The following is a 14284-nucleotide window of genomic DNA, read 5'->3' as shown; positions in this document are numbered from 1 at the left end:
ATAAAAGGGAGTATAAAGTGCTACGTAAACTCAACTAAGGAGTGCTTAAGAATGGGGCATAACTGTAATTATATTTAAAAGGACGATGGGGAACATGATGTCCATACTGAAATGGCTAGGATGAATTTTACCGACATCTGCAATTTACTGTGGAATGCAGAAAAGACGAATCAATAGATGGCCCAAGAGGGGACTAACTGAAGATGCGTGAATAAACAAGTATACTGCAATGTTCACTGCAGAAACTGAAAGCAAGACAGAAGAGGTGGTCACTTCAAATTCAATGTTGTTAAAGGGTTTGAAACCCTTTACCATAAAATATTAGATCGAAACTGAGAAAAAAAGAGCTTTCCATATAAATCTGCAACCTCAGTGCCTTTTTAAAGGACACCTATTATCAAACAACTGAACAAACAAACAAACAAACAAATGAGCAATCCCCAAAATAAACCTAGCCCTCAAGACTACAAAGTCTTTCCTCTTTTGTTGGCCTCCAAAGACTACTAAGGGATCCTTTGGTGACTGGCAGATGCTGTTTTCAGGTGTCACAGTGTTAGAAAGAATTAATGCAGAGAACCCAGAGAGGAAATACCGTGCTATGGAAACAAGTAAGCTCAACTCTGCAGGAAGGATAAGATGCTAATTAATGTGCCTGTTTATGCAGAAGCTTCTGATGAAACAGTGATTTCCAAAGGAGGAGGAGGAGCAGGAGAAGGAAACAAATCAGAATCACACCTGGGGGACTTTTTCAAATAATAAGTACCCCTGGAGATTCTGATAAGCTTCCAAGTCCCAAGAAAGAATCAAAGCGAAGCCTCTGCTACTGCTGCATCTTTATGTTGCACTTAAGTGAGAAATGTCAAGCGCTACAGATAGAGAGAAATTACCCACATCTGTACAGAGTGAGGAGACTAGTAAATATGCCCAGTCTTAGTCTGGTAGATGGTAACAACATGACTCACCTGCTAGTCTCATTCTTACTCTGAAGTATTGAGGCAATAGCCCTAAGCAAAGCTGTGCAAACCAAGACGAGTTAAGAAAAGTGCTAAGATTTGTTTTCCCTCAGATACTTGACTTATTGCCATATATGCAGCCTAATTGGGAGAACAATGAAGAGCAGATATTGATTTGGGACCTATTCTTAATCTTTGTTTATAAAGATTAATATAAAAATTAGATGACATTCGCTTAATGGAAAACAGCAAAATGAAACAGTGCTGCCAGACACATTACAATACCCTCCTGCCTACTCCTCCCACATAAACCTAAGGAAGCCACTAAAGATTAACAGCAGTTTGGACGTAGCAGAGGGCCTTGGTGAGCCTCATAAATAGAAAATTGAGAAGGAACATGATAGGAGTTCCTAGTTACAGGGACACAATGACCAAGCCGATCATAAGAATCACTGAAGCAAGACAGAACATTTCTTGGGCAAGGCTTTCTAAATCAACAAACCACAACTCTTATTCAGTTCTTGGTTCAATGATACAAGAGGAAAAGTAGCAAAAATGACAATAAGGGAGAAAAAAACACAGCACGTTTAAAATGAAACATCTGGAACTCAATCAAGAAGAGAAAATAATAGATATGCAACCCCTTTGATCTTCAGAATTAAAAGCCCAGGCAATAACACAGTATAGAAATCAGAAATTAAATAATGAAAAAGGAAAATATTAGTTAAGGAAATGATAAGATTCTTAATCATTGAAGGAAACAAATCTTCCTATTGGACAGATCTTGTGAGTTCTCTTAAAGGCCAATTCCAATTTTACATCCTTCAGAGAACTGTTCCAAAATGTTTCACAATGATATTTCCGGGGTAAACATCTACTACAGTCATTTCAACTCATTAACAGGATTGGGTTTTCAGTTGTTGCACTGACCTTTTCATAAGATGTGTATCGATCTTTCTAATTATGTACTAATTTCTTTTCTTGACAGAGGCTACTTATTCTCTTAAGAATATGTAATTGGCAAATAAAAACTAAATATATCTTAGGAATGCAATGTGACAATTTGACATATGCATACACTGTGTAATGAATAAAAAAAATCAAATTAACACATCCAATTACCACCCACAATTGCCACTGGGGAGTAAAGATGCTTAAAATCTGCTCTTATCAAATTTCAAGTACACAATGAAGTTATTATTACCAACTTCCCTTTTACATCCAGCATGGCATGCTCCAAATTGGCTTTAACATAGATCCATATCTACTTTCCTTCCTTGTAATCTCTCTATCAAACAAGGCTATGACCTACATTTATAACTTTCCCACCCAAATCTCTCTTCATATCTAATCTAGTACTATATTATCTTCCACCTTAAAATATTTCTTATAATTAGCCTCTCCTCTCCCACATCACGGACACGCCTTGGGCTCCTGTAGCATTTAACAAGGCAGTGGACTGCTATGAAGCTGATACCTCACTTACTCAACATAAAAATATGGCAATTGGCTGTGCCAGTACTGTCCAGAAAGTAATAGTGAAGATGCAGACACAGGCAATTTTAAAATAATAGTTCTGCTCAGCCATAAAAGGTAAGGAATGAAGCCAGGAAGTGGTGGTACATGCCTTTAATCCCAGTACTGCGGAAGCAGAAGCAGGAAGATTTCTGTATGTTTGAGCCAGCCTGGTCTACAAAGTGATTTCCAGGACAGCCAAGAGTACACAGAAAAGTTCTGTCTGAAAACAAAACAATCCCCCGACCTCAAAAAAAAAAAAAAAAAAGGTGAGGAAAGGGCATTACAGAGTACTAAGGGAAGTATCTAACTCAGATTTGAATGGATGGGCAGAGTATCAGGGAATGTAGTTTAGGGAAACTGATTTACAATGTTTATACAGGAACAGAGTTAAGCTAACAAGTACAAGAAGGTCTCAGGCAAGAAACTTATAATCACATCAGTGTTACCTGTCAAGAAGGTGGGAACTTGATCGGGGGGAGGGGGAGGGAAATGGGAGGCAGTGACGGGGAGGAGGCAGAAATCTTTAATAAATAAATAAATTTAATTAAAAAAAAGGTGGGAAACAAAGAAGGAAAAAGAAATGAGCGTTAGGCATTGGTCAGATATCTCCTATAAGGCTTTATGTTTATCCAGAGATGACCAAAACTCATAGACGCTTTTTACATTTCCTCTTCACAGAGCAGAGGGCAAGAGCTCTACATCAAAAATGCTTAAGATACCTGGCTACATTAATTGTTTTATAACGTCTTCCAGTGAACTTTAAACTATGTAGAAACAAAAATCCTGACTGCATTGTCTTGTCTCTATTCCCAGTGCCCAGTACATCAAAAACAGCTAATATTTTCATGAATGGAGGAATGGCTAGATGATGGAAGTATTCTGTGCTTATGAACATTAAAAGTAAGCAACTGTGATTCTGGAGACAAAGTATCTTTTCATTACATCCCTTCTTCCAAATCACTGCCAAAAATTACTTACACTATTGAAAAGTATAGCTAATAAGCCACAGTTTTTTGGCAAAGGGTAGAATATAACAGGCCTTCTTTCTTTAGGGCATGATGAGGTTTCCAATTATGTATGTTACTAATGTATAATGAACTACTTGAATGTGTAATCAATGGTTTTATGAGGTTTATCTGCTCTGCCAATATTACAAGAACCCTACAAGATATGGTTTGTCGGCCACTCTATTTTTTTTATAATAACACTAGGGCATAGAGGAGTTAAACATCCTGCTTAATTTCACACAGCTTGGAAATAGCAATGTCAGAACTCAAATACAGTTTATGTGACATTGAAGGCTGCACTGTTCCCTTAAGTACCAATACACAGACACAGGGTCTATATTTTATTTCCTTTTTCATCGCATCACAACATAGCAACTAGCATGGAGTTGGTAAAGGGCAGGCATCTAGAATATAATTGTTACTGTTTTACAAAAGGGACACCCAACAATCAGAACTTCAGTAATGGTACAAATGATGGAATCTTACGTTCAGCCTAACAAACTATTATTAACATCCAAATCAGGAAAGTTAAACAGAAAAAAATATTTCTAATATCCTAACAGCAATCTTAGTAAGCCAAACAGCTGAAGTATACATAGAAGATGAATACATAGACTATTTTAAGGACCACTAGTCCAAAGTCATAGCTACCATACGCAAATGTTTAATACTATACCGCTAAGGAGCCAAACTCAATTTATCTGAATTGTACCTAGTCAGCACAACTAGAAAGGAAAAGAAAGCTGCTCAAGAAAAGCATTCAGTATTTCAAAAGAAAAACAAACAAACAAAACAGAGGGTAGAGTGCTGTAGGAAGTCTTACAGCTTGTGGTTACCTGCCTACTGGGTCTTGGCCTCTTAGACCATATATGTGGATGCAGAGCCTGCTTCTGCCCCTTTTTGCTGGCTACTCTTTCAGATTGCTGGATTGTTGGATTTGATCTCTGTTCTCCATTCAAGCAGAAGAATTCTGATTTGTGAGTTTACCCCTAAATAAATAACCATCTATTTCTCAATTCTGAGCTAGTGTGGGATTTCTTTTAAAGCATCCTTGCCACAGTAGAGTGTTAGAATTTGGGGGGAAAAGACTAGGAGATACCTTAATAAGCAGAACTACTGGGTGAAATGTATGCAGAGTCTAGGCAATGCACAACAGAGGCACAACAAATGAAGCAAAAATTAAAAAAAATCAAGCTCTAGGCAAAAATAGGAATGAAGTTGGTTACATATTTCATATATTATAATATCACATGCCTCTCAAATTTTATTTCCTACATTAATGTGTAAACATGGTATCAGGCTCAATGCTGTGGTCATTTATATTCAGGTTTCTGTCAACTTTTTTAAAGAGAAGGTGAGAAACATAGCACACAGACAAAGCTGACATCAGTCTACGCCTCATTCATTAACTTATTAGATGGTTACTGAGGATAATGAGTGATAGACATGCCTTATTTATAAAGATATTAGAGTGAGATCTTGCATTTCCTACAGAGAATTTCTCAAGTAACTGTAAAATGCGACCAGACTCGCGGACTAGCATAGAGGTCTGATTTCGTGTCTGAGATTTCAGGACTCTGAGCCCAGGCAAGTTGTAATTACACTAAGTGGGAGAAGCAATGTCAAGTGTGCCATCTAGTAAGAGAGGCAAACTAAAAGAATACAAATGCAAATAATTTTCTAAGTCACCATAGAGTCCTTAAAAAGAAATGACGATTGAATATACTCAACTATAAGATTAGGATTTGAAACAAAACTATCCTGTACTTTTAGATCTTCACAATGTATCTCCTACTACTGACCTTTCTCTAAACTAGTACAGCTTAAATGAGAACAGTGGTTGGGAAAGATACATTAGCCTAAAACCAACTTGAACTTAAATTAGCTTTTGATAATTACATAAACCTGGTCATTGTTATCAGATGTATAAATTTCCAATTTTAAAATACTACATGCTTTTATTTTTATATGTTTATTAAGAAAGAACTTTAAAGATCACTTAAATGACTCATATGGTAAGGTAACAGGAATCACAGCACTTCAAGCCAAGATTAAAAATTATACTATTATTATGGGATAAACTGTTAAAGCTTGGAAGAAATAAACGGTTCAGTAAGAGAATTACAGGCCGTATCTTTAAAAAAGTTAAAAAAGAAAACAAAAGAGGATAGAGCAGGGCAGTGATGGCAAGTCTTTAGTCCCAACACTTGGGAGGCAGAGACAGGCAGATCTCTTTGAGTTCAAGGCCAAGCTGGTCTAGGAGCAAATTCAAGGACAGCCAGGGCTACAAGAAGAAACCTCGGTCTCAAAAAACAAAAACCAAGGAAGCAACCAAGCAACCAACACCCACAATAGATAAGAAAACTATGTTCATTGTTAAACTGGACCTTAAGCAATATTAACACAGCCCAAAACAGACACTGTACCATTGGTTTATAAATTAGATATAAATTGTGCAAATTGTTTATAATGTGACTACTGGCCCACATTTAAGCACATGGAATATTTTAAGATCATTTATTTCTAAATGTTAAGGAAGAGCCAGCTAAATACATTCCAATATCATTTAACATAATCAAAGCACCGGTTCAAATCTGGCAGAAGACTCAATGGTTATTGCTGAATCCTTCTAAACTATCTTACAGATAAAAGAATTGACCCAAAACAGAACTAGCTGCCATTCACATTATTAACACGATTCAAAAGCAGAATTAACAGACCTTTGCATATCTTAGGTGTTGTTAATCAATATGGAGCTCCAGGACAGTATGATAATACAAAAGATTTTAAACTAGAAGTAAGCTGCCTACTACCTTAAGTTCATAGTGTCAGTATATCTGGCCAAATTCATCTATCACAGCCTTATAATAAATTAAGATCTAGGATCCACAAACTCAGCACAGAACACAGTACTCTTGCCTAAATCTTTAAATTCAGCTTACAGAGATGATCACTGTTTCTTAGTGTCATCTAAGAACAATTTATAATTAATTATAAACACCTGTCATCCTGAGGTACACAGTAAGAACCTGTCTCAAAACACCAAACAAACCAACACAAGAGAAACTTTATTTTGACTGGACTCTACAAGAATATTTACTCAATTCAATTTTCTTTGTCACTTCATACTTTTAAAATTACCAGTATGGAGGTTCTTATGGTTTCTAAGACCTTTATTCTTCACCTATTGGATAAGTTCATAAAAATAGATCCTTTATTCAGAATATTTCATAAAAATGTAAATCATATGTAAGGTAAATGTAGCCTTTATTTCAACAAATGCTATTACTGTACTAGCATACCCTTTTCAAGAAAGAAAGAGAGAAACAAGGAAAGGAAGGAAGGTCACCAAGAAATATGAAAGAAAGAAAGAAAGAAAGAAAGAAAGAAAGAAAGAAAGAAAGAAAGAAAGAGAAGTCACCAAGAAATATGAGCCATGCAAAATTTTTATGTAACTGAGACCAACATGTGGTACTGGAATGGTACCCAAAGAGTATAAAAATGATCGAAGCAAATAAACACCAAACAAGCAATTCATTATCTGCTTTCTGTCACAGGAAAGCATTCTTGTTTCAAAATGACTGTAAAAGGAAAAACAAACTGGGAAACATACAGACAACCCCTCCTTTACAAACTTACAGGACAATCACTCATATGAACTTCATAAGCCAAAATCTGAGTATCCTAAGCCTTTAGAAATAGTCTTTTATATATTATCACTTCTTTCACTTACATAGTATGATTCTGTTCTGTTGCTAAAGATGCTTTAGCAACAGATTTAAATCACGTCAATTTTTACACTACAGAACTGCAAATTTACTAGGTATTATTTATTTCTAGCATTAAATCTTAGCTAAAATAACTACTTATAACACTGTAACTCACCTATGAGAAATTAATGGCCAAAATTTATTCTATTGGACTATACCCAATTACTGCACAAAGAAACAAACTGTTTAAGAATCTAGTTACAAATATTATAGCACTTGATAATTTCAACAACACTATTCTTAATACACCCCTAAAATAGTCATCTATGAAACACAGTCAATAGATACTTGGGAACATCTAAGAATGAAGAGAAACAGCAGTTTCAATAGCTCTTAAAACTTTATCCAGTTGACCTATTTCTGTTTCAAGGTAAAACTTATAAATTGTATGATTGTGTTTTACTGAACTTATTCCAGACAAAAGTATATACTAGTAATCAATAATAAACCCTAGAGAAAGTAATTAAAATACAAAATAGAGGTAAATAGATGGTACTCAGCTAGTGTAAGAAAGCAGGGAAATTTGTCCTTTAATCCTTTACCAGCTTGTAGGCCTGATTCTGTTGTAAAAGAATTTATCCTCAGATAACAGGGCAGCATAGTTTATGACAACAATCTACCTAAAAACTCATTAAAGTCTTTTCTCTTGAAGTGACATGCATTATCAGCAGAGATTAATCTGATGAGTCTTTAGGTGAGCTCCATTTTTAAAAATGCAATAACAGAGGGCTTTGTTGTCATCTGATGAAAATCAATTAGAGGAGGTAAGGCCACAAGGAAAACTAACATCACTCATCACCTACCCCAGGCAGCTGAAATGATTTGTCTTCCAAGCTTGAATGATCAGGAGCTACAGTCATATTGCAGGGAAATTAATTTAGTTTCTATATTCTGAACTCACTTTCCTTGTTCTGGAAGACCTAAACACAAATTACTTTTAATCAAGGTTGATATGTTATTAATACCAAGGAGGATCATTCAAGAATCACTTTTTAAAAAGCAACTTCTGTTTTTCACCCGTGTCTAATGTACACATATAGGAAGGTTATGTATGGCATTCTTACTTTCTGGATTCTTTGTCCACTACAAGGCACTGTACAGAATGACGAAGACAATAGATTCCACCAAACACAGCACACATTCTAGAAAGAGAATAGAAAAATGAGAATTAAGATAACTGAGTTGAAAATTAAGGGAACAACATTTAGTTATCTTATACATAGCAACTGGGATTATAGAAAAGAAATCCAATAATATATATTTTTCACTACTCATTTAAAAATTTCTCACGTAATATTAACAATTTTTTTATGCAACAAAGTGATCATGATATATATATATATATATATATATATGATATATAATATTGATCTAAAATTATGATCTGGCCAAAAGTGTCGCTAAGCAAGAGTTAAATTTCCCCCTAAAGTCAGCTCCTGCAGTTTCTAAGGTACATATAAGCATAAATACCCTCCAGAGGTGATGTAAGATGAACCACAGCCACAACAAACAACAACAGCAGAAAAGGGGAATAAAAGATGGAACAAAGTGACTTCAGGGAACTTCTGAAGAAATCACTTACCATAGAGGTAAGCAAAATCTCCAGAAGCCAAGGCAATAACTAGGCACTGAAAACATAGACCATGGCATGAGTTAACACGCAGCAGAAGCGGGAAGGAGTTTGCTGTGCCATCCAGCTATGCACTAGCGATTCAACACCCGCATAGGAGAACAAGCCTGAAGACCTAAGCAGAAAAGGAAATCATCTTTCATGATATTTCATTATTTAAGGGATATACTTCAGTATAATGATGTAGAAAAGAAACACACTCATTACTAGAGTTGCAGGGGTGAGTGGATGGGTGTGTAGGTAAGCAGAATGCTGGTTTGTCTTGAAGCTTGAGCAGACGAAACATAGACTTCTCTACTGATAACCAAGGTTTTCTCCTAACATTGGAAATTTGAAAAGATTACACCATTAGATGATGCAAAACACCTCTTACCAAGGAAATATCAAGAAAAGTGGCTCTAGGTAAATGATAACCCTGGACTTCAACTAGGGCGTATGAGACTTCCATAGGTTAGAATCTCACAATGATGATTTTAAAACTTGAAATTATCCAGTACAAAAAGAAACACATCAAGCCACAAGTGAGAATTAGCAGACACAATTTAACAGCAGGCTTAAACCCATAACACCTTATTCACAGAGAAATATTAGGTAGAGGTTATAGGTATGCATAAAAAGGATTAAACAAAATTGTGAAAGAGAACAATGGAATATCAGAAAGGTGACTACAGTAGGCTGATTTTTCTACCAGCAGATGTCCACACCCTAATCTCAGAGATATACAGACATGGTACACTGCCATTGTGAAGGACTTTACAAGTACAATGCACTAAGGTTCCTGCCATCAGATTATCCTGGTGAGCACAACACAATTAGAGTGTTCTTCAAAGAAGCAGGAAGGTTAAAGTCAGACATAAAGATGTGCAGATGAGCACGGGGGTCAGAGGGAAGCTGTTTGTATGAGGTGGCCCCATGCCAAAGAATGCAGGTGGCCTTTTTAAACTAGAAAAGGAAAGGAACAGAGCCTTCCTTCGTGCCCTAAGAAGGAATGCAGTCCTGCTGGTCCCTTTCAGACTGCTGACCTTCAGGAATGCAAGATAATAAATTTGTGTTGTTTTATCCTACTGAGTCAGTTAGTGCAGAAATAGGAAATTATAAATATATAAATGTTTATAAAAAGAAGCAGCAATATGAACCAAGGTAAAGAATGGGTCATGACCAACAGATTTGAGGACAGCAAGTTACATTTATCAGAACGATCTTTGATTCGTACTGTATTCAAAATCAGTTTCAGGAAGAGAACAGGCATAAGTTGGAAAAGCAAAGCTAAAAGAGAACACAGGAAGATATGGAGTCAGGAAAGAGAGTTCTCAACAAAACACAAAACTCATCATTAAACTGAGAAAATAGAATAAATTTAAACATTTAAACATGTTGACAAAGTTTTTTTTTTTTTTAAAAAAAAAAGGCAAGCCACAGATACAAAAAGAGATGTACAAATACATTAGTAGTTACTAAGTCTTGGGTAACACTTTGTTACAGTAATCTCAAAATGCATACATTTTTAGAGCAGCAAAACCTATTGCTATGTAGATATTTTAGGTAATCCCTGTTATATGTATGGAAGAAGATGTAGGCAACTTTTTCTTTCTTCCTGTACACATTTTAGGCATTGCGGTTAAGGAAGAATTTTGACTGCCTGAGTTCATATGCCAACTATGCCACATACTAGCTGTGTGACCATGGAAACAGGATAATCAGCTCCACTATATCTAATTTCCCTCACCAGCTTTATTCACATATGGTTCTTTTGAAGAAAAAAACAAAATATCGTAAAAAAGTTATAAAATATACAATATACAGAATTACAAATATATCATATGTTCATTTTAAAATGGTCTTTTTATATACCAACATGAAATCAAAAATATCTAGAGCAGAATTAAAAAATAAATGGGCATTTATATACACAATAAAGAAGTTTCATTTAACCAAAGAAGATCTAAGATCTAGCCATTGTCCTGAGCTTCCGGGAGGTGATCTCTATGCCCTCTAAATGTCATGCCTGAAAGGAGTGTTGTTGTTTGCCCAGAGACACTGGTTCAACAGACAGCTTTAAGAAATCAATTTAGGGTAAAGGCGGGGTGAATCAGATAGTTTTAGGATAGGGGTGGCCAAATCAACAGTTTGAGTAGGGACAAGAGCTTTGGTCATTTGACAAATAATCAACTAAACTCCAGGACTGGGCACTGACCTCAGCTTCTAGTGAAGTTACACTAAAGCAACAATTAGAAAAAGGCGAATACTGATGTCCGAGTGAGTTTTTGTGCCTGGTTATACATGCAGGTCATATACTTGCACTGGAGGGGAATAAAGCTCTGATTCTTCAGTGAAGAAACATGCTAGAAACTATACATTTGGAATCCCTCAGTCTTCTGCCCTAAAAACCTTGCATTTCTTTACTGCTCCTGCAGAGGGTTGGTTCTCAGAACCTATATCAGGAGGCTCACAAACATCTCTAACTTCATTATCAAGCGATCTGACGACCTCTTCTGGCCTCCCTGGGAACTTATATGCTCATGCTGCACATAAATTCATGAAGGCATACATACATATGAATAAATAAAAATAAATGAGTAAATTCTTAAAAAGTAATTAAAATCTTTAAAAAGTAATTAAAGTAAATCTGCCTAAATTTTGAGATTTGACTAGACCAAGTGAGTACACTGATGTCTTTATTTTAGTCTATATTGAGAATGTATTTCATAATCTATCAGATGTTAAGACATCGCAATCAACAGAGTCTAATGAGACTTAGAAAAAATAATTTCCTGATTGGACTCTGTAGTTGCATTTGTCATGGGTATTCAGCCTTCTGCTTTTGGCAAGAGAGTAATGACATACAAGATATCATGACTAAGGTGACTACCATAATCTTCACTGTCAATTTCCTGCTGATAACGGAAGAGTTCCCATGAAGCATCATTGGTCTACTTCACACAAAGAAGCTAAATTAAATGTAAAGCCCCCAATAAATGCTCTCATTTGTTTGGGGGATATATTTACATTGTGAGTGTGGTTACAACAGTGTTTCTTAGCTACTGAGAAGTAGTTACAGGTGAACTGGCACCATGCGACCTATAGAAGTTTTCATCTCAGACTAGGCCACATTCTCATGTTCACTCCTCTCCTATCCCCGCATGCTCACAGCAATAAAGAACAGATAAAATAGCATCAATTCTTCAATGGAGTATGCTTCTTAACTTTGAAAAAAAAATTCTGACTAAATTAAAGTTGTATAAAGTAAAAATGTTATGAAACATGTCACAGAATATTACCACATTATCAAAAGATTGCTAAACGTACTTAATGAAACATGATTTTTACATTTTATATTTTATATTTTATATTTTATATTTCTGTATGAAATATGATATTATTTTGCACATATTATCTAGTATCCTTCTGAAAAGAAACCTTTACAAAATCTGAGTTACACGAGGCCTCTATAATTCATCAAAAATTACCTGATTTTGAACATGATATGATCTAACAACCATTGCTGTACACACTATACGAAAAAAACATGTAAAGAAGGTAAAGGCCCAGATGACCAAATAATGTGAGTGGCATGGAGTTTTACAAAGAAGTTTAATGGCTACACACGGTCATGACCATCCAACCAAAATCTCTCCGAATTTTAAATGAGAATGTAAGTATTTAGTGGTCTTGCAAAGAATAACATCTACTACAAATATCCGAGACTGCAAGGTTATACACTTTTCATGAAAGTTTACAATTTTCATACTGCTGCTCTTTGGGCTTGTCTGCTGGGAAGGGAAAACACATATAGTTTACAAGGGCGGTATTTATTCTCTCTCATACATCTATTTCTCTTATGCATCTTTTGCTCCTATCATGAAACTCAGTAGTTTGTGTCGGGCAAAATAAGGTCATCCATCAACTACTCTTTGTGACTCATTTCCATATTTTGCCTTCAATGTTTTTTTTGTTTGTTTGATTGCTGGGTGGTATAAGATGACAATTAGCAACAGAGGAAACTTGGTAAAGGTGGGTAGGAAGCTCAACAGTGTGTTCTTGAGAGGTATATTCAAAACTTAAATAGTAACTGTGATCGTGGCATGTGGGGAAGAACACGTGAAGAAACAGCTATGCTACATTCAGATTACTGGGGCACAAAACCTGTAATATCAAAAAAGAAGGAAACATGGCTATTACTGAATGCTTTCTACATGTTATATATACTACATGTATGAGCATGATACATGCTATAATCATCCCACGAGACAGAGTTTTACAAATTTGGAAATACACACACACACACACACACACGCACACAGAAAGAGAGAAAGAGAAACAGAGACAGAGAGACAGACATGGACACACAAAGAGATGTCAAGAGATTTGCTCAAGGTCATTTAATAAGTGGCAGTGCTGAGAAAGAGACTGAAATGAGATGATTCCAGAGATTTCTATGTTAGCCTATTGTTTGTGTCAGTATGGAGAAAAGCTGGAGTCAGATGGCCAAATTACTCCTAAAGTTTCCCTACCCTTGTGTGCTTGCAAAGATTATTATAAAATGTAGTCCCAAGATGTATTCATTATTATTCCTCCTGAAAAGATATTTTTATTTCAATACATGCTAAACTTATAGTATAGAACTTGAACTGTATATAGTACAATTATAATTACAGTAGAAATGCTTGACTTTAAACATTCTAGAAAATAATGAATACTTCATAATTCATATTAAAACATTATAAAGTGCATTGGTCAAGCAGAAATTTAAAAAATACTATGAGTAAAAGAAGAATACTCTGAATGGGGTATATTTATAGGTAATATGGCTTAATAAGTTAGGCTTTAGAAGCTCCTACTCTAAGGCTACCCACCCAGAGCAGTGAGCCTCAAGGTCCCCAGTAAGAGAGCCTGTCACCCTCAGCCTGGGCTCCAGGGGCTCCTGTGTTCTCCAGGATCCTCCACTGCCTGCCCCATCCTTCCTTCTGTCCCTGGATCACTGGGCTACCAGGCGGCCCTGTTTTGGTGCTGAAGAGTTCCATCTGGACGGGTGAGTGTGTGCTATCCAGGGGCAATAGTCCCAGAAGAGAGCACAAACCCCCCTCCCCCAGCTCCTTCTGCAGGGCTGTCTTTCTTATACACGACCCCCCCCCCAGCCTGCATTCTCAGCAAGGTCCTTTCCTCAGGAACAGTTTTCTGCTCCTACACTAAGGCTTCCAACCAAGAGCAGTGAGTGCCTGACTACACGTCAGGCCTCAAAGACCCCTGAAAGGGAGCACGCACATCTTCAACTTGTGAGGCATGGTAGTCCTGTGTTCTACTCGTCCCTGCCCTGCCCCCCTAGTTCCTCCTTTTTGTCCGCAGGTCATTGGACTACCAGTCGTCCATGTTTGGGTGCTGAGGACTTCCAGCTCGACAGGATGGGCG

At 36.4% G+C, this 14284-nt stretch overlaps 1 protein-coding gene across 1 annotated transcript in view; it reads right to left on the bottom strand.

Moving 5' to 3' along the window:
• The window catches only part of Chm (CHM Rab escort protein), a 170023-nt gene that overhangs the window by 35347 nt on the left and 120392 nt on the right, over nt 1–14284 (bottom strand). Inside the window, exon 9 of the mRNA XM_050130219.1 lies at nt 8313–8390. Coding sequence (XP_049986176.1) covers nt 8313–8390 — 78 coding nt within the window. The remainder of the gene's footprint in view (nt 1–8312; nt 8391–14284) is intronic.

This window comes from Alexandromys fortis, unplaced genomic scaffold (assembly GCF_014885135.2).
Source record: "Alexandromys fortis isolate MF-2015 unplaced genomic scaffold, M_Fortis_MF-2015_v1.1 scaffold_230, whole genome shotgun sequence".
Classification (NCBI taxonomy): Eukaryota; Metazoa; Chordata; class Mammalia; order Rodentia; family Cricetidae; genus Alexandromys; species Alexandromys fortis.
The sequence above is the reverse complement of the archived record's forward strand: the minus strand, read 5'-3'. Positions and strand labels throughout refer to the sequence as shown.